Source organism: Taeniopygia guttata, chromosome 10 (genome assembly GCF_048771995.1).
Source record: "Taeniopygia guttata chromosome 10, bTaeGut7.mat, whole genome shotgun sequence".
In the NCBI taxonomy this organism is placed as follows: domain Eukaryota; kingdom Metazoa; phylum Chordata; class Aves; order Passeriformes; family Estrildidae; genus Taeniopygia; species Taeniopygia guttata.
Window position 1 is genome coordinate 19,229,049 of NC_133035.1, and position 20,335 is coordinate 19,249,383.

The 20,335-nt window shown below is 53.0% G+C and overlaps 1 protein-coding gene across 1 annotated transcript in view; it reads left to right on the forward strand.

Annotated features, from left to right (window-relative positions):
* Positions 1 to 1,397: 1,397 nt before the first annotated feature.
* The window catches only part of SMAD6 (SMAD family member 6), a 38,269-nt gene continuing 19,331 nt past the window's right edge, over positions 1,398 to 20,335 (forward strand). The window contains exons 1-3 of the mRNA XM_030281427.4: positions 1,398 to 2,915; positions 5,567 to 5,623; positions 7,286 to 7,363. Of these exons, the coding sequence (XP_030137287.1) occupies positions 2,159 to 2,915; positions 5,567 to 5,623; positions 7,286 to 7,363 (892 nt within the window). The 5' untranslated portion in view covers positions 1,398 to 2,158. The remainder of the gene's footprint in view (positions 2,916 to 5,566; positions 5,624 to 7,285; positions 7,364 to 20,335) is intronic.

Consider the following 20,335-nt stretch of genomic DNA (forward strand, 5'->3'; position numbering starts at 1 on the left):
AAAAAAAAAGCATTTCCCTCCCACAGTTGGGTGTTGGGAGAGTTCAGCCCAAACCGTGGTGAAATGTGGCTGCAGTGCCAGGGGCAGCCAGTCCCTCACAGGTTTTGGAGGAAGTTTTATATTTTTAACCAGGCAAGCTGCACATTTCCTAAACCCCTCCCCAAAATGGCAGGGGAAAAGGAGCTTTGCCCCTGGGCCTACAGGTCTGAAAGAGAAGTGACCCCAAAATCAAAATATCTATTTACATTCTGTGTTTATATTGGCGCAAACGTTGGCGGTATGCACCTATGGATTTTAAATGGAGTATTAGATGATGCACTGATTAAGTTTGCTGTAAAAAAAAAAAAAAAAATTGTAGTCTTCATCCAGTAGATTTAAATTCTGTTCTTGGGTGGATTCGGGCAGGTTTGGGGAAATGTGGACAGAAATCTGGCCATCAGGTATGGAAAAAGCCACCCAAAAGATTCCAAGAGAAAAACTACAAACATTCAGGTTGCCCAGGATCTGTTGGTAGAAATAATTTCATTGGTTTGGTTTTGGGTGTTTTTCCCTTAACTGATCAACTGCTGGGGGATTAATTGCCCAGATTAATATTCGCTCATTAGCCAAGCCTTCAGGTTGGCCCCGAATTTCGATCCATCCAGGGTGGGGATGAAACCAGGATGGGCAAAACCGCCGCTCCCAACCTCTCCATTCACTTCCATGGTGCGAATGGCTGTTTTATAGGAATTTAGTTCTTTATTCCGAATTCGGGGAAGGGTGATTTGGGATGGGCGCCGCTCCCCGCGGGTGCAGCGGGGCGGGACACGAGGCCGCGGCTGCCGCGGCTGTGCGGGTGGCCCCGGGCGGGTCTGTGTCCCGCTGTCCCCTCTGTCCCCGCTGTTCCCCCGTTCCCATTCCCATTCCCATTCCCGTTCCCATTCCCATTCCCGTTCCCGTTCCCGTTCCCATTCCCGTTCCCGTTCCCGTTCCCGTTCCCGGCCCCGCCGTTCATTCACGGCCACGCCGGGCTGGGACCGGTGGGCGGAGCCCTCGCTGCGCGCTGACCAATAGGAGGCGGCGTCTCCGCGCGTCACGCGGCCGCGGGCCAATGGGAGCGCGCCGGGCCTGAACTTTTGCCACGGCGGACAAGTTGATACATCGCGGGGGCGTGTCCGGCGCGCGGCCCGCGGGGGGGGGGGCGCGTTAACCCCCGCGCTGCCGTGACCTACTTCCACTGCCCCCCCCGCCCCGCCCCGCGCCGCCGCTCCCCCGGGGCCAGCCCCCCCCTCATCCCGCCCCGCCGCCAGCGCGGGGCCGCAGCGGCGGGGAGGGCGCGGGGCGCTTTAAGCGGGTGGGAAACCCGAGCCGGTGTTTGCGCAAGGGCCGGTGCCGCGCGGAGCCGCCGGAGTGTCTAGACTGGCACATGATGGGCGGCAGCCAATGGCGGCGCCGCTCGCGAGGGGCCCCGCGCGCGCGCCCCGGCCACACAAAAGCCGGCGAGGGGCGGGCGGGCGCGAGCGGGCGGCGGCGGCGGCCCCGGGAGCCGCGCACGGACCCGCCGGACCGGGGCCGCGCCCTGCGATGCGGACAAGGGACGCGCTGACAGCCGGCCTGCGCTGCGGGCTCTGCTTCTGCTGCTTCTTCGCCTTTCTGATTTAATTTTCTTTTTATTTTTTTTTTACTTTTTTTTTTTTTTTTTAATACTATTTTTGGCCGAAGGGATCCGACGCCTCCGAGCGGCCCCCGGCGCCGGTTCCCCGCCGGGCGGCACCCCCGCGCCGGGCGCGCTTCCCCCGCTCCTCCCCACCTTGTATGGTGGAGCGGCCGCGGGGCGCAGCCGAGCGCTGCCCCGGGCTCCCCCCGGCCCTCGCCCCCGCCGCTCCCCGCCCGGCCCTGCGTTGGCAGCCGATGTAGGGCACGGCGCGGCGCGCCCGAGCCCCAGCGCCGCCACGGGAGCGGCCCCCGCGGCGCCGTCTATGCCCGCGCCGCCCCGCCGCCCCCCCCATGGTGCGGCCCCGCCGCGGGCCGTCGGAGATCCGCTGGGCAGCAGCGCCGCGGGGAGTCCGGGCTGCTCCGGGGCTGCGATGAGATAGAGCCGGCGGCGGAGCGAGGAGCCCCGCGGAGGAGGGCGGGGGGCGGCGGAGAGCGACGCGACCCCCGGCCGCCCGCGGGTCGTATGTTCAGGTCCAAACGCTCAGGGCTGGTGCGGCGACTTTGGAGGAGCCGCGTCATTCCGGACAGGGACGGCGGAGATGGGAGCGCCAGGAGCGGCCACGACCTCGGAGCCACCGGCAGCTGCAAGATCGCGGAGAAAAGCCCCTCGGCGGAGCTCCGCGCGGTAGCGCGCAGCCTGCTGCTGCGGGAGGCGGAGGAGCGGCGCGGGGCGGCGGGCGAGGCGGCGCCGCGCGGGGACCCCATGGCGGAGCGGCGCGGGGCCCGGCTCCGCGGCCCCGGCTCCGCGCCGGAGAGCGACGGCCGGACCGTGACCTGCTGCCTCTTCTCGGAGCGGGAGCCGGGCGGCCCCCAACCTCTCCCCGCCGCCCTCCCCGGCCCCGACGGCGCGGCCGACGGCGGCTCCCCGGAGCGGCGGGGCCGGGAGGCGCGGGCGCGGCTGCTGGTGCTGGAGCAGGAGCTGAAGGCCGTCACCTACTCGCTGCTGAAGCGGCTGAAGGAGCGCTCGCTGGACAGCCTGCTGGAGGCGGTGGAGTCCCGCGGGGGGATGCCCGGCGGCTGCGTGCTGGTGGCCCGCACCGAGGTGCGCCTGGGGGGCCTGGCGGCGCCCCCGCACCTCCTCCTGGGCAAACTGTTCCGCTGGCCCGACCTGCAGCACCCCGCCGAGCTGAAGCCCCTCTGCGAGTGCCAGAGCTTCGGCGTCGCCGACGGACCCACGGTCTGCTGCAACCCCTACCACTTCAGCCGCCTCTGTGGGCCAGGTGAGCGGCGGCGAGCTGGGTTCCCCCCCCCACCCCCGCCACAAACACGCACCCATGTGGGGGTTCGGCCTTTCTGACCCCTGGTTGGGTTTATCCGAACCCCGGTGGGCAGCGCTGCGGTGTCGCGGGGATGCCCGGGGGGACGCGCCCGCTCCGGGGTCCCCCCGCCGGGCATCCCCCCTCTCCTGGAGCCAGCTGTGCGTAAGAAGCCCTTTCTCTTTATTGGTTTTTCCCCTTCCCGCGGAGTTTCCCCGCTCTCCGGGAGCCGGACGGGCGATAATCGGCGGCTCCATCCCGCTGGCGCCAGCCTGGCTCGCTCCTATCGGAGCCGGGCGGTCACCGCCGCCCGCTTAAAGCCGCAGGCGCTTCGGGGGGGCTGCGGGATGTCCCCGCCGCGGGGATCCCCGGACCCGCGGGGACATCTGGGGCTCCTGCAGTTCTCGGGGTTTCTTTTTTTTTTTTTTCTTTTTTTCCCTTTTTTTCTTTTTTTTCTATTTTTTTTTTTAACCGTGTGCAGAGATGAGCGTTTTCAAGGCGTGGGTTTAGGCTTGTTGAGGGTTTTTTGGGTTTTTTTCAGCAATACTCGATCGTTTGTGTCCGTGTCAGCAGGGAATGGTTACACGGAGCAGAGACACTTTGGAGTCGGAGGTGCAGAAATGGATATAATATTTGATAAGCTGTACAAAAACTGTAATGAAAAAACGGACAGCTGGATTCCCACTGCCAGAGGGCAGGGTTAGATGGGATATTGGGAAGAAATTCTTCCCTGTGAGGGTGCTGAGGCCCTGGCACAGGGTGCCCAGAGAAGCTGTGGGTGCCCCTGCATCCCTGGAAGTGTCCAAGGCCAGGCTGGATGGGGCTTAGGGCAGCCTGGGATGGTGGAAGATGTCCCTGCTATGGCAGGGGGTGGAACGGGATGATTTTTAATGTCCCTTCCAGCCCAGACCATCCTATGATTCTATGCTGACTGTCCCCTAATTTGGCAAGAACTTTGATTTTATATTTTTTTTTTTTTTTTGCAATCTGGGCTCTTGCCTCGCTTTGCATCACTTCTTTCAAAGAAACTTCTCTTCTGGGCGTGCTTCTCCCGAAGGTCGCTAGAGGCTGGAGGCAGCTTTTTTTACTCCAGCTGGAGTTGAGCTGCGTTTTTAGGAACGGGGCATTTCTTTTAGAAACGGGAGAAGTTTCCCAGTCTTTTTGCTGCAGCCGTGGTTTTCCCATTGGTGAGCGGCTGCCAGCCCTGTGCTGGGAGTAGTAGTGAGCAGAGCTGTTATCAAGTGGCTCCTTATCACTTTGCTAAGGGGTGACTGTGCCAGGACCCACCCGCGCCGGCTGGGCGCTGCTGACAGGAGCCAGGAGAAGCCCTCGGTGCCCTTTTTCCACGAGTGGCTCCCCACAGGGATCATCCTCTTGGCGTTTCCCACCCAGTTTGCTGTGGGGTGTGAAAGTTCTGGGGTGCTTCCAAGAGTTCCTGGTGGCAGCAGGTCTGGAGTGGGACAGCACAGCCAGATCTGGCTGTTAGCTACACATGGGGACATCAGCACCTTTAGTTTTTTGTATTTTGGGGTTTGTAAGCACCCTGTGAGAAGAGCACCCCGCTCCCGTAGGCAAAGTGGGGAAGCTTTTCTGAGGAGCAGCAGATGACCCCAGAGCCATCACACGGGGGATGCTGAGGTGGTTTTTGGGGAGCCCAGCTGGCTGAGCTGCAGTTGCTGGCTGGGTGCTCTCGGGTCGGGGTGGGGGCTGAGGAGCACTCCCCTCTTTCCCTGCTCTGTGGTGTCACTGATGGGACTTAACAAAGCAATTTCTCACTGAAATCGATGCCTGCTCAATGCTGATAGAGCCCAGCTGGCTGCACACTCAGTTTTGGCAAGTTACAATTTGAGAAACATCACTGTCATGCTATGGAAGGGGAAAAGAAACCCCTGTAATCAGGGCCTGCAGTTGATGAAGGACCTTCATTGGCCTTGCTCATGGTCTTGGCTCTTCCAAGAGCAGCGGGAGCTGGTTGAATGACCTGGTCCAGCAAAGCACCTCTGAGGACTTGCTGAACTTGGAGCACAGCAGCTCTGTGCTGCTGCTTAAAGCTGAGTTGGAGAGCTTTGTGGGATGGATTCGGGGCGAGAGGGACCACAGTGGCCTCTGCTCCTGAGCCACTTTTGTGCCAAGGCCTTTTGGGATGCACCAAAGTCACTTGGATGGATTGGTGGGTGAAGCCAGCCTGCCTCTGCTGCCAGCCCTGTGTGCCAAGAGGAATCTTCTCATCACCCAGTCCTTCTTTTCAGTGCTTGGGAAGTGTTTGGGGAGCACTTGTTAAGTGCTTCCACCCATGGAAGGTTGTCTCCCAACCCCAGATGATGGAAATGTGCTTCTTGGGGAGCAATTTGATGTTTTGTATGACTCAATCTCCCCAGGCACAGATACGGGGCAGAGGGGTGCAGCATTTTCAGTAGCAAAGCCCACTTTGAAAGTTCAAGGTGGAACTCCCGTTGTCCAAAAATTAGGAAAACCTTGGTCTCCAGTTGCTTCCAAGTGTTTTGTTTTCCACTGGGTGTTTATAACCTTGGAAGAGTTCCTACCCCAAAAGAGAAAGCGAGAGGGTTTGTTGATACACTGAACACAGCACTAACCTGAAGTTTTGTTTTTTCCAGAGTCTCCACCACCTCCCTACTCTCGGCTGTCTCCTAATGATGAGCAAAAGCCACTGGGTACGTGTTTTGTCTCTTTTGATCTCGGGGAACTCTTTCATGGTGTAGCCCCGGTGCTGGTTCTGAGACAGCCCTCCCTGGCACGTCGGGCAAAAGCCAACAAGTCGGGGTTTTATGGCTGCTCATTATTTCTGAGCAAGCATCAGCTGACGGGTTTTAAGAAGTAAATGGATGCCAGTTTATCCTACCAAATTACCGTGTAGACACATGCATATTTTCCAAAATAATATGAAGCTCTATTTTTAATGAAGGCGTAATGAAAGGTTACCAGACGTCATGTTTTGTCTGTGTGTGTAATCTGCGGGAGTGGGAGCTCCTGGGTGCCATTTCCATAAGGGCCTGGCTGTGCTGCTCCATGCAGGAACCAGCTATTACCCTTCCTCTGCTCCTTGCAAAGAGATGGAAAGTCTTTGAAACTTAGCACTGGGTAATTTTTGAACGGGGTGTCACTTTTCCTGGGGAATTCTAGAAGGTTTTCCAAACAGAGTTGGTGAGAGCAGCTTTGGGGTGGCTAGGCTGGGTGTGGAGTGCAGGATGCTGGGTCCTGGTCCTGGAGATGTTTTGAGCTGGCATCGCTGCATCCTCACCATCCTTTCTCAGCCCTGCTTCTTGTACAATTAAATGGGAAGCAGAGACACGGGAGGGAAGGGAGGAATCCCACATTCCTCTTGGATTTCTTGCTGGGATGGGTGCACTGGGGCCTTGCTCCCTTTATCCCCTGGTCAGTGATTTACTGGGATTAGTGACCAGGGGGAGCTGCTTTTGCTGCCATGGGGCAGGGACAGGGAGGAGACAAATGGGGTTTGGCAGGGGTAGGAGGGGACAGCAGTGCCTGCCTGTCCCACCCAGCCCCGGGGGAAGGCAGGAGCTGCCCCTGCCAAAGGTGAGGCTCTGCCCTGCCAGGCCTGGGAGCAGCTCAGCCATGTGTGCACCCCGTGCCCGGCGCCTTCATCGCCACAGGGCTGTGACCAGAGTGGCCTGCAAGGCCAAGTTGGCAGCTGGTGGCTTTTTTTTTCCTTTTTTATTTTTTTTTTGTTAGGTGTGGAGGCAAAAAAAAAAGGAGTTGTCCCTCCCTGCGCTCCCCCTTCCAAGTTAATTCCTTTTAGAAACTGCTTGTGCTGCAGGGAGAGATGATAGTGAGCGACACGTGACTTTATTAAAACAACAGCCAGGGGTTGAAATTTGCTTCACTGGCTTGTTTGATTGGAAAAATAATAGTTAATCTGTGAGCAAACAGTTGAGCGCTTAATTAGAGGGGTGTAAGCAAGAGAGAATAACAAAGACTCTTAACTTGTTAAAACAAAGTTTCCTTCGCTTCAGCAAAGAGGAAGGAAGGAAGCAAGAATAAACAGCTTCAAGAATTTTAATGGTGATAATTAAGTATAGTAACTCTGACTTGTTTAGAGGCTTAATGTAACTTTATCCAGTAAGCACCAAGTTCCTACTTGTTTGATCAACTTAACTGGAGTTATTTTTGTGGTCGAGGCAATTCAAACTTTGCATTTGCGTGGTGGAGCTGCAAAGTTAATCGCTGCTTTCTGGCTCTGTGGAGAGTTTCTCTCGGGGAGGTGGTGGGAAGCCCAGCAGCCAGGAGCGCTCACGTAGCACTGGCAAACACAGCAGGACTAAAAGTGCTTTTTTTTCTGTTTTTTTTCCCCCCAGATCTATCAGATTCCACGTTGTCTTACACTGAAACAGAGGCTACAAACTCTCCCAACGTCACGCCTGGAGATTTCTCAGGTTGGCAGCTCTTGGTGCCTTTCCTCCCCGCCATGGGGGGCTGGTGGTGGGGCAGGACAGCAGGAGGGGACGGGGGTCCTGGTCCTGCTCTTGGTTTGTGCTGTGGGTGTGAAGAGAAGGACAAAAAGAGCAGTTATTTGAGGTGGTTTTCCATAGAAGTCTGCATGTCGTGGTGAGATGCTGTTCGTGGGATGAGCAGGGATGTTTGGGGGTGGCTGTGTGGAGGCCACCAGGGCCGGTCCAGGCTGTGGGGCTGGGCTGTGAGCCCCCCAGCTCCATGGCAGGCCAGCGAGGCAGCTCCAGAGCTGCTGCTTTGGGCTGGTTCCTGCCGGGCTGGTGTTACCTGTTGGGCCCTGGCCCCGGGCTGCAATCCCTGCTTTCATGAGCAGGCTCCCAGCTATGGAGCCATTGAAGATCCCGAACAAAGCTTGGCTTAATTAGGTCCTGGTTTTTTGCTCTGCCCCACCCTGCAACCTTTCATTCACTTAATGGGGCTCTGCAGGGCCTGGGGTGGTTTTACCTGACAGCAGGTAGAGCTGGGGCAGTCCTTGGCTCAGTGCTGGCTCTGGCTGCATCCATCATCCCACATCTCTCCTTCGTGTCTCAGGAGGGGCCTGCCTGTAGGACCAGGTTTAATTTCTTTGCTTCATGGTCTGAGAGCTGGGATGAAGGCAGACAAACGTGGGTTTTGGCTGGGGTGGGGCTTGGACACCTCTGAGCCTCCTTGGTGGATTGCTGAGCAGGTGAGGGGATCTGCTGCTCACCTGGGGGATGCTGTGAGTCCAGGGGGTGGTGGAGGGGACCTTTGGTCCCTTGGTCGTGGTGTTTCTCTTCATTTTCTTTCCTTACAAGAGTTCATGGTCAGGTTGGCAAGAATTTTGGTGGAACTTGGGCATTCCTGGGGCTGTTTAGGCCGATCCCAGCTCCAAAGCGTGTTAAACAGCTCAGGGTCTGTATCATGGCAAGGTGGCACATTTCCCTCTGGGGATTTTCCCTTCTCCTTGTCCCTTCAGGTGTCCCTGTGGTGTCCCATGAGCTTTTGTTGTGCTGCCAAGTGTCCAGAGCAGGGGAACAATTGATAGCAGGACTGGGATAATTCAGCTTTGTGCTCTGATGAATATATGCTTGCAATTCCTAACATTCCTAGGGCTGGATATGCACATCCCTAAAGCTCCCCGTGCCAGTGGCTTTTGTTGTAACTTGATAATTGGCATTGATTACAGCAGCCAAGTTGGGGATCCTGAGGTTGTAATGGTTTAGCTTCCCTCACGGCTCAGGCTTTATGGGACATCTGGTGGGTTTGCTGGAAGAGAAGGGAGATTTTAACTTTTCCTTGAACAATATAATGATAACATGTGACCGAGATTGTGCTGAAACCAGATCCCTCCTCTCCCCCTGTGCCGTTTCCAATGGTGTAACTTTTAATAAGAGCCTGGGGCTGGGTGATTTATTTTTCCCCAGTGCTCACGATTGCTGAAAGAGGATAAGAGCCCTGCTGAAGTTAACCCATACATGTCATCACAGGGAAGTACAAGGGAAAAACCCACTTAGGCTCCAGTCTACCTGCCACATTTCAGTTTGTTTATTCTCCATTTCAACCCATCTAATAGTTCTGCTTGAAGTGTAGGTCTGTAGGAGTGATACACAAAGCACGTGGTCCTCCCTGCCTCCTCTTGTGTACTCAGTGTGCATTTAACTTGTCTTCCAAAAATAAGTACATTTTGGATCTAGCATCAAGCCACTGCTATTTATTGGTCCAGCTTTGATCATCAAAAAGGCTTTTCCTACTAAAACCACAAAATTCAATTTCGTGTAACAAAGAGAACCATTCTTCTCCTGTTTCTCCTTTACTTGATGAACTTCTAAACAAGAGGTTTTAGCGTGAAGGCAGAAGATGATCTCTGTCATATGTGTTAATCAAAAAGAGGGCTTTTTTTTTTTTTTTTTTTTTTAAAGTAGAACCTTCCATGGCTATAATATTGCCCTTAAAAAGAGGGAAAGTCTTCAGTGCAATACCAGGCTCACTGTAAAGTTCAGAGGAACAGTCAGGGCTAAATGTGAGCACAAATTGTGGGTGGTTGGTTGGATGTGACTTGGATCCCTGGATGATACCCCAGAGCCTTCATCTCATATTCAGAGCATTTGGGTCTTGGAACAAAGTTGTATGTCCAAGGATCAGTGTCCAGCCACAGCTTTTCCCTTGGAATGGGGATGCTGCTGTTTTGGCCTGGGGAGATCTGGGTTGGTGGGAAGAGGCACTTGGAGATGTCTGACCCTGCAGTTCCCTCCTCCTGAGCTCGGGCAGTGCCACGTCCAGCACAGAGAGAGGCTCCATCTTTTCCTCCTTAGGTTCATTTCTGCCTGGGGGGCAGAGCTGAGGAAAACCTGCTGTTTGGGGGTTGTATTTTAAACCCAGGTGGTTCCCTGGCCTGGGCTGAGCCTGCCTGTCCCCGGGGAGCCAGCAGAGCCTTGGCCAGTCCCGGCGTCCCCGGCCAGAGCTGGGGAAATACCAGGGAAAGGGCAAAATCCAGCAAGGCAGGAACAAAAGCTCAGCCTCGTGATTCATAATTGGTGGAACATTTGTAGTAATTTTTTTTTTCCCTTCCCCTCAGACTTGGCTCCTCCAGCACATGGCAAGAAGCTGCTGTACCCGTTAGACTTGCCAGGCGTGTGGAGGGCTGAGCCTCTGCAGGGGATGGGATGGGATGGGATGGAGGAGCTGTCCTGGCTTTGGGATTGCCTGCCTTCCTCTGAATCCCACAGAGCCCTGGGAAGGACCTTTTCTGTTGAAAAAGCCCCATGATGAGCGTTGGCCAAAGTTCTTGTTAATGAATTTAAATTCTGAAGGGCCTGAGGGGAGGCCAGGTGGGAGAGCTAAAGGTGGCCTTGCATCTCTAGGTCTCTGTGCTGTCCCCAGGGAAGATGCTGGTTTGTTTTTGTCCAAAAATAGTTGTTTTGGGGTTTTTACAACTTTGAAATCACTTCCCATGTGCTAAAACTCTCCAAGAGTTTTAGCTCTGAACCCATGTGTAGGTGAAAATGTGCATCCTAAAGAAGAAATGTTGAACTGGTGGTTTGTTTGAGGAGGGATGAATTCCTGTCCATGCTCCAAAGCAGCAGGAAGGTGTTTTCCACCTGGAAGTGGAAGCACAGGCATGAGTTTATTCCAGCAGCTCTGCTGATGTCCAGAAGGTGCTGAGCTCCATGTGGAGATGAGCTGTGCTTGGTGACTGATGATGGTGGGGGAAAGCTGAGAATTAACAGAGAAAAAAAAGATACTGAATGGGCAGGAGATTATTTAAATTATTTCTGTTTTTTTTTTTTTTCTTTTTAAGATGGGGAAGTTTTTGCAGGGCAGTGGTGGGGCTGGGGGCATTGGATTTGGGGAGCAGGGTCCCTGTACCACCAAAGGGAGGAAGAAGGCAGGAGCATCCATCCCAGCTGGTGACTCAGCCCTGCTGAGGTGATGCCACAGCTCCAGGCGAGAGCCAGAGGGTTTTTTCTGCCTCCAGCAATATTTAGGATGAACTTAAGGAAGCATATTTTAAAACCCACTGAATGGAGAAAGTGAACGTCTCCCTTCCTCTCCCCGCCCAGAAATAACAGGCTGCAAGATTTATGCTAACAAGGAAATTTATGAAGATCCTGTGTGTTAGGAGAAGGGAAAAAAAAAAAGCTCATTAAATCTGTCGGGCGGATGTGTGTGGCAACTGGGCAAACATTGCCCTTTCCAGGCTAGGGGAGAGGTTCTGGAATTACCTGTTAATAGAAAAAAAAGGGTATTTTTGTCAGTAATAGGGACAGCAGTTTCTTCTGGGGGGAAATGTTGGGTTTTAAGGACAGGCTCTTTGCTGTGTCTCAGTGACAGCTCTGGGCTGGGGGCTGGGTCTGACCCAGCACCACCCTGGAGCCTTTTCATCCCTTCTCCCCTCCCTCCCTGCAGAAACAAGGCCTTTAAAAAAGACACAACATAGCTGTGCATCCAGTTTAATCACAGACAGATGTTTGTTTGGGCCAGTAATGGTTTTGGTTTCTTTTTTTCTTTCATATTTAACTGTAGGTTTGCTGGCTTGTCTTCCCCTGCGCAGTCTAGAACAATCAGGGTTTGGCTAAAACCTCTCCTGGTCGGAGGAACGAGTCTGTTGCCAAGAGCTACTTCTTTGATGCAAAAAAATACATCCTGGAGGTGCTTTGTCAGATGTTTTTATATTAAACAGCTTTCCTCCATAGTTTCACTTTGCCAAGGGGAAATAAAGTGCATCTATTTTCCAGTGTGCCTCAGAGAGGAATTCATTGCTCGCTGTGGAGGCTTTTCCCACTTGGCTGTGGATGGCCATGGATGCTGGAGTTCCCATGGGAGAGCCTCAGAGCAGAACCTGCCCTGCCTGGGGCTGGCATCAAAGGCAGCTTCTCCAGCTGGGGGGTGAATTATGGATTAATCTCTGGAAGGGAAGGTGGGGAAGCTCTGGGAGCCATGCCCTGGGCTCTCAGTGCTGTCCCTTTCACAGCACAGGTGTGCTCCTTCCTTTTATACAAAAATGTCTTTTTGGGGTGGTGCTAAACCCACTGGAGCCAGTGGATTTATGGAGGGCAGGGGGGATTTTTCCCCATCCCATTTGTCGGGAGCTCAGGTGGCAGCTCCTGGAGTTCAGCCATTCCTTTGGAGCAGAAGGTGAAGGGATCATTGATCCTGGGCCAGCTGGGCTCCTCGTTGTGTCCAACTCCTCTTGACAGCAGTGCTGCATCCATGAGCAGAGTAACCCAGCAGAGAATATTCCACCTGGGAAAATCATGAGCAGGTGAAGAAGCTGTTCAGAGCATTGAGCAAGCAGCAATTCAGGATTTTTTTTTTTAATTAGATGACTTGCCAGTGGAAGAGAAGCACCCTAGGTCAAGGCTGGAGGGGATAGTATCTCCATGTGGTTGTTTTTCCATTAAAACCCTGTGGGGTAACTCATGCTGGGCCACCAAACCAGGAGCTGGAGCACTGAGCTGTCCCAGGGCTGGTGGGTGGCAGTGCTGTGGTGGCAGTGGAGCTTGGTGGTGCCACCAGAACCCGTGTTTTGTGTGGAGAGGTGGCTCCATCCCTGCAGGACACGGGCCCTGGCAGGAGGCTGGAGCTCTGGCAGTGCCTGTGCAGCTCTAGAGGTGTTTTAATCCAGTGACAGCTGATTGTACAAAATACTCTGTGTGGGTTATGGGCTGGTAGTGCAGAGCTCTTGGTCCTGGGGTTAGTGCAGAGATCAGCCAGGACAGGGATGTGAGATGGGGAAATTAATATTATACAGGCTGAGGAATTTGCTGGAGGTGGGAAAGGCTGGTTTGTGCTGAAGGTCTCCTGAGGAGGGACATCAAGGTTCCTCAGAGGTTTTGCATCCTGGGCAGCAGGAGCAGCAGCCTCCAAAAACAGTCTGACAGGAGGGCAGGTGTCCCCTGGACTGGGAGGTGGAGAATGTCCCTTTGTTCTGGAACCATCCAACAGGCCACACTTTGGAAATGAGGACACTCAGAGCTGTCCTTAAAAAATCTGGGCAGCTGGAGTTGGGCCTAGTTCAGAAGAAGGAAGGGAAAAATCCAAACTGGCTGCCAGAGCCTCGGGATCATCTGCCTGGAGTGGCAGAGGCTGCACAGGGGTGGAAGAAGGTTGGTCTTACCCCATGCCTGCTCTGCAGATGATGCCTCTGTGTTTGTGTGAGCCCCAAAGGAGAGTTTTCCACGAGGGAGCCAGGCAGGATGATGCCCTGCAGTGAAGGTTCCACGGGCAGTATTTGGGGAGCGTGGTTCCCTTGGAGGCAAGACTCTGAAGTTCTCAGGATATTCCAGCAGACAAGGAGAAAGTTGCTTTTTCTCCCTCTGTTACCTAGAACCAGGATGGATTTTCACAGCTAGCCTGGATGTTTTCAACCTAGAAGTTCTTGGAGAAAAGTACAAGACCCAGATAAAATATGTTTTTTTGTCTGTGGTTCATTGAGCAGTTATGATGTTTGGCCTTGAATCACAGAATAATCACATCCCTCACTTCTCCAAGCACCTAGGCATCACTCCTTAAAAAAAGAAACATCAGGAAGTAAGCAAGTTACTTAAAAGTAAATTAGTTTAATCTTTTAGCCTAAATGGTACATTCTTGCACCCTATTAGGGGTTGGATACAACTTTCTAGGTAGTAAAAGTTCCTTTGATGTAGCTCTGGTTGTGTCCTTTAACCAGCATGGATCCGATGGATCCGGCTTTGTTTGAACTTCCCTTTTTCCCTGTGCCTGTGTTTTGCTTTTTAAAGGGATTTGCTGAATACTGGACACAGTGTATTTATGACCTTTGAAAACGGTGAATGTTTTGAAGGAGGAATTTTGGCTTCTTATAGGGGACCTGTAGAGAGAGGCTTGTGTTCACAGTCCCAGTAATAGATTTTTTTTTTTTTTGTGGCACTTTGATGAGTGAGAGGTGTTTATAGGCTTGATTCATAACTGAGTTACCAAGGTTTTCCACGGAAATAACTTATTAAATGTGTGGCGCTCACCGGAGCCATTGAAGTCTGGAGATTTGCTCTTCATCAAAGGCACCTCCTTTCCCGGGCTCCAAGACCTAACTCAGCATTTTACCTCTGGAGGATGCTCAGACCCAAAAGGGCTGTGTGGTGTGGGAGCTCGAGCTGGCTTTTAGTGAGAAATTAAAAAAAAAAAAAAGGCAAACTAGGAGGAGGAGGAAAAAAAAAAAAAACCTCAGGAAAAACATCCCCCCTGTCATTGGGAGCTGCTGATGGTTAAACCTGGTTTTCTGGAACACTGCTTGTTTGTGTGGATTTTGCTTCTCTGCTCCACAGCTGAAAAGTCCATCCCCTCAGTGCTGGGAGGGTTTTGAAGTGCCCCGAGCCCCTGAACCACAGGTTCAGTTTACTGGCAAAGGAGACTCAGCTCTTTGTGCTCCCCAAGAGCTCAGCTTGGCACGTGGGGCTGTGATTCCAGCCCTGCTCCAGGGGTCCTGCTCCTGGGAGGGGGACATTGGCTCTCTGAGGTCCCACCTTGCTCCTGGGGATTTGGGTTTGGGGCTGTCCCAGCTCCTGCTCTGTGCCTTTCACTTGGTTCATTCACCAAATCCTGGTTTGGGTTGGAAGGGAGCTTAGAGCCCATCCTGTTCACCCCTGCCATGGGCAGGGACACCTCCCACCATCCCTGCTTGCTCCTGGTCCAGCTCTGGAAACGGTGCCAGGGCCTCCTCACCTTGGCAAAAGTCCTTCTCCAGCCCCAGAAAATGGGTGTTTAGCTGGAAAAAAGCATCACCCCGGGGGCAGAGTGCTGGGAGAATGGAGAGGGGAAGATGTGCAGCGCTGGGGTCTGGGCTTGGGATGCTGAGGACTGTTGGATTGCTGTTTGGGTGTGTTTTTTTCTGTAAGAACAAAAACATTTCACATGGAAATGTCTGTCTTGGCTGACCTCTGGCAGGGCTGCTAATGCTGACTGGTAAATGGCCTTTGCAGCTCCTGGGGCTGGAGCAGGGATCAAACAGCTCTGCATGGGAGTGCTGGGCTGTGCTGCTGTCCCACCACCCCTTTCCCAGAGAAGCTTCTCCTTCAGGGAGAAGCTTCTCATCCTCCTCATCCCAGGCTTTGGATATGGGAAAATACATGGGGAACAACCCACCAGCATCAGAGGCTATAAACGGAATTAAACCCAAAGCTCCTCTCTTGCCTCAGCATCTCCTTGATCAGCCCCACATCCCAGGTTTCCCCTTCTTTTTCTTCTTGTATTTTCCTAGTTTTGATCTTTAAATGGATAAGGGTTGCCTCTGATGCCCAGACCTGAAAACCCTCACAAAACAGAACCTGTCCCTGCCTCCCCACAGGGATGCAGTCTCTGGCAGGGAGCAGGCTCAGGCTGGGATGCTGCTCCCTGCCCTCAGCATTTTGCCTTTCATGGATGAAACCTGCCAAAAAGTCCAATTCCCAGCAGTGCAGGAGAGAGGGATGTGTGGAGAGTTTGTTTTGCCCCTCACAGCAGTTCTGTGTTGCTGGGGGATGCAGGAGGTCTGTGCTGAGGGCTCAAGGAGCCCGTGTGCTGTCCTGCAGCATCCCCCACCCACTCCAAGTGCATTCCCAGAGCAAAAGCTGGACCAAAGCCATCCCTCCCTTCCCAATGGCAGTTCATGGGAGTGCCCTGGTGTCACATTTGCTGTCCCAGCTGGACTCTGATGTTCTGCTGGCCCCACTGGAGCTTGGCCACGTCCCCACCTGGGCTTGGAAGAGCTGCCCTCCCCTTCCTGTGCCTGTGTTTGGTTTATGGCTTTGGAGATGTTCCTCCTCCCAAGTGCTTGTGGCAGCTGAGAGGGACCAGGCTGCTCCAGGCTGGAGAAGTTGGAGTCTTCAAGCTGCTGCAGGAGCATCTCTTGATGCCAGGGATACTCAGGCAGGATTCCTCACAGTGGCTCCACGGAAGGGCAGGAGACACAACTGTGTTGGTTTTATCTGTGTATTCCATGAGCAGGAGCAGAACCTGCCAGCAGAAACGCTATTTTTCAGCTCTTTCCATTTATTAAGGTCTCATTTGCTAAGATTTTTCCATGAGAGAAGCCAAAGAATGTTAAAGACTTGAAAAAAAAAAAAAAAAGTGCCAGCTGCTTTGTGCTTTCACACAGCAATGCAAAACTGTTTGCTTAATCAGGGCAGAGGTACCTGCAGGATGCAGCACCAGGTGGTGGGTGTGAGTGGTGGGTATGGGAAAATACATGGGGAAAAACCCACCAGCATCAGAGGCTATAAATGGAATTAAACCCAAAACTCCTCTCCTGCCTCAGAATCTCCTTGATCAGCCCCACACTCCAGGTTTCCCCTTCTTTTTCTTCTTGTATTTTCCTAGTTTTGATCTTTAAATGGATAAGAGTTAGTTGCCTCTGATGCCCAGACCTGAAAACCCTGGCACAGAGAAATTGTGGCTGCCCCTGCATCCCTGGAAGTGTTGGATTGGGCATGGAGCAGCCTGGTCTCATGGAGGTGGGATGAGATGAGCCCTCCCAACCCATTCTGTTTCTCTGATGAGAAATTTAGATTTATCCCACCTGCCTGAGAGGCTCCTGCTGGGATGGACGTGCTGTGCAGAGCACATCCCTTTTCTGGCCTTTCCCCTTTCTTTTCCCCTCCTGGCTGCTCCAAAGCCTGTTCCTGTTGCTGTTGCTGAGCGTGGAGCTCACACAAGGCCCCGTTTGTGCAATGCTGTGCCAGGAAAAGCCAAGTTTGTCCACGGGGAAGAATGAGGCACTTGATTCATCCCCCGTGCGTGAGGCTGGGGGGTCTGGGAGCATCCCTGTCCTGCACAGGGAAGGCAAACATGGCCTGTGCTGGCTGGGAACTCCCAGGGTTCTGCTTTCCCTTGGTCCTGGATAAATGTTGCTCCTTTGGAAGCACTGCTGCATCTTCCCCTCGGCTCTGTGGCAAACACACTCATTGTGTCCTTGTTTTTTGTCTGTTGTTTGTTGGTGGGTTTTTTGTTTGTTTTATTTTTCTCTTTGGTATTTGTTGCTCTTTAAACCCTACAGTGAGAGCTGTAGGTAAAAATGAACTGTAGGTAGTTTTTTTCCAGCATTCTTCTTAAAATCCAGAGGAGCAGTGACACAGACCAACAGGAGCTCTCAGCCTGGAAGTGTTTAAGGCCAGGTTGGATGGAGCTCTGAGCGACCTGGTCTGGTGGGAAGTGTCCCTACCCACAGAAGGGGGTGGAACAGGATGATCTCAAAGGTCTCTTCCAACCCAAACCATTCCACGGTTCTGTGATCCAAAGCTTTGCCAAGTCTCACAGCAAACAATCACTGGTGCTGACTAAAAGCTCCAAAGTTAGATCTGGTTGGGTTTGTCTGGTGCAGCAGCTCGGGGTATCCAGCTGTGGAGAGAAGGAGCAGATGTGAAAATGGGCAGTTTCATGTCCCAGACCCAATCCCTCCCTATAAACCGTCTGCAGCTGCTCTGCACGGCTCTGCTGACAGTAAAACTGCATCCAGCAGCTTTTGGTTTTGGCTGTTCTGGAGAACTCTTTCTGCTGAGGTTTTATGAAGCCCTGAAAGCACAGCAGTGTTTCCAGAGAGGCTGTGGGTGCCCAGGCTGGGTGCAGAGCAGTCCTTGGTGGCAAGGCCAGGGCTCAGCTTCCCTCAAGTGTCACAGAGTTGCTTTCTGAATCTGCAAAATAAAAAAAAAAAACCCAACAAAACTTTATGAATCGACCAGGAAGCCAGTAAAAATTAGTAGTAACAAGCTCATTTCAATAGAAATGGGTTTGCTGCTCTGCTGGCTGCCAACCATTTATGAGACTGGCCGGGTGCCGGGTCCAGCGCCGCATCCCTCACCCTCCTGCTGCTGGAAATCATTTGTGACTCCAAAAAAATAAATAACACTATTGTGGAGCTCTTTTTATGGCTGGGGCCTGAGCTGGGTGGCAGCTCTGGAGTTTGCAAGCCCTGCCTGGGGGCTCTCTGCTCCATCTCAGGTGGGTTCCTGGGGGTTTGCAGGGTGCAGGTGAGGACACGGCATGGGAGTTGTATCCGTGGCGTGTTGGATCTGTCCCTGATCTGGGTCAGTGTGGCTGTGCCAGTTCAGGGAGTGTTGGATGCAGTTGGATGTTGTGCCAGCAGAGGTTTAGGATGGATATTTGGGGAAATTTCATCCCCAAAAGGGCTGTCCAGCCCTGGCACAGCTGCCCAGGGCAGTTGTGGGGTCACCATGCCTGGAGGGATGTAAAAACCATGTGGCTGTGGCACTTGGGGACAAGTGGAATGGTTGGAGCTGCTGATCTTAAAGGGCTTTTCCAGCCTTACCCATTCTGGGATTGCTCCTGTCTCTGGTGGGGACATCCCAGCCCCCCAAATCCCAGGTTGGTTTCCCAGGAGTCAGGAGCTGGCTTGTGTGGAGACCCCAGAACGGGCCCATTTCTGCTTTGGCTCATCTTTAAATGCCCCAGGGGTTTCCAGCTTGGGAATTAATCTGATTCTTCTGTTTGCACCGAGCCTGTTCAGTGCTTGTGTGTGACTGAGGGGACTTCCACCCCAGCAGAACAAAGAAATTCCTGGGAGAGTACAAATTAAGGTAAAGATCCTGTGAGTTCATGGAGCTGCTCTTTCCCCATTGCTGAGTTATTTGAGTGGAAGGGAAATGTCAGCAGAATTATGTTTTTTATAAAAAAAAAAAAAAAATCGCTCACACCTCACAGGTTACAGACTAGGGGCACCCTGGGCAGGTTCTTCATCACTGGAACAAGAAAATTGGAGTCATTCTTTATTCCCCAGTAATTGCAGCCACATATTTTGAAATCTCCGTGTCTTTTCCATGTTGAGTCGCCAGTGCAGACCTTCAGAGCCGGATTGAATTCAGCTGTGCTTGAAAGGGTCGGTCATTTGAGACTTCCAACATTAAAAGATCTTTGCAAATTAGTTTTGCTCTTGCCATGCTGAATTTGTTTGTGTAGAAAACCTCAGTAGATTTGGTATGTGCCTGTCTTTGAAGGGCTCTGCTTCAAAGGCTGCAGCTCTGGGTGTTTTATGTGCTGAGCTCCGCAGTCCCCCGAGCTCTGCTGCCTCACTGGGAAGTGTCAGCTCATGTTAAACCTGCAGGAAGGAAAAGCTGAGCTTGGCTTTTCAAAGCTTTCAAGGAAACTGGATGCCCAGGGCTTATTCCTGTAGGAAACGGGTGCTGGAGCTCCATGTGCTGGAGTGTGTCACTGGTACAGCCCCAAGAATGGTTCTCTCCATGGCCCTTCCCTGTGGGTGAGAGGAAACCTGTGTGTGTTTGGAGAATTGGGGACAGCTGGTCCCAGAAAATTCAGCTGAGATCTTGGCAGTGAGCAGCCAAACACAAGAAATTGAGTTGGACTACAGCTAGTATTCAAACAAAGGTAAACAGTAAAAATAATATTGTGAAGTTTCCTGATTCGTGGCTTGAAATCTGTTTTTTTTTTTATTTTCCAAAGGAATTGAATCTCAGAAGGGAGAATGGGAGAACCTGTCTCACATCCTGGACTTGTGCATGTTTAGATCAGGTCTGTCACCAAACAGGTTTTGTTGGAGTGGGGCTGGAGCCCTTTCTCCTCCAGCCTTGTGTATCCGTGCACATCCCAGGGGGCTGCACTTTGGAACTGATCTCTTTAAAGCACAGAAACAGCAGGAAAAAAACCATCAAATGGAAGGGCTGAAGGGCTGTCACCTCCCAGAGCCTTGGGCTGCCCCAGAGAGGGGCTGTGTGTGCCCACACAAAGCTGTGGAAGGTTTTTGTGAGCAGAGAGTGCATTGGGGTGCTGGAGGGAAGGAGCTGCCCTGGCTGGGTGCTCAATCCAGCATCAATCCAGGTTTAACTGAGGACAAACCAAGCAGCACCAGAGCATTGCTGGGAGCCAGCAGATAATCCCAGATCAGCCTGGGGCTGCCTCGCAGAAAGCTCTGGTTCCTCTCCTCTTCCCCCTTTTCTCCCTCTCATTGAGATTTCGACACAATATTATTTTAATGCCGATGCTGTGGCCCCTCCTGCTCCTCCCTGTGCCCTTCCCTGCAGGCTGTCTCCCCCCATGGAGGCTGCAGAGGCTCTCAATGAGAACCAGCTGCCTTCTGGCACCGTGTGGGTCGTGGCTGCCTGGCTCTCCCCCTGCCCCAGAGCTTTTCCTCCTGCCTCTGATTGTAAAAAGTCTCTGTCTTTCTGCCCCACTCTCAAAGCAGAAGCCATAATTGGTCTGTGCTGTTTCAAGGTTGTTTATTCTGTTTATCTCTAACATGTTCTGCTGCCCTGCCGCAGCTCTGTCCTGCAGGGCAGCGTGTGGGGCTCTGCCCTCAGTGGGATGGTACAAACATTAAATACCACAAACTACCTGTGCTGGATTTACAATAACGTGCCAATATCTGTCACCTACGTTGGACAGTGTGTCCCCAGCCTGAACCAACAGAAAAATGCCAACACCACAGTGAAACATGGAGGGCATGAAGAAGGAGAAAAAGGACAAGGCACACCCAA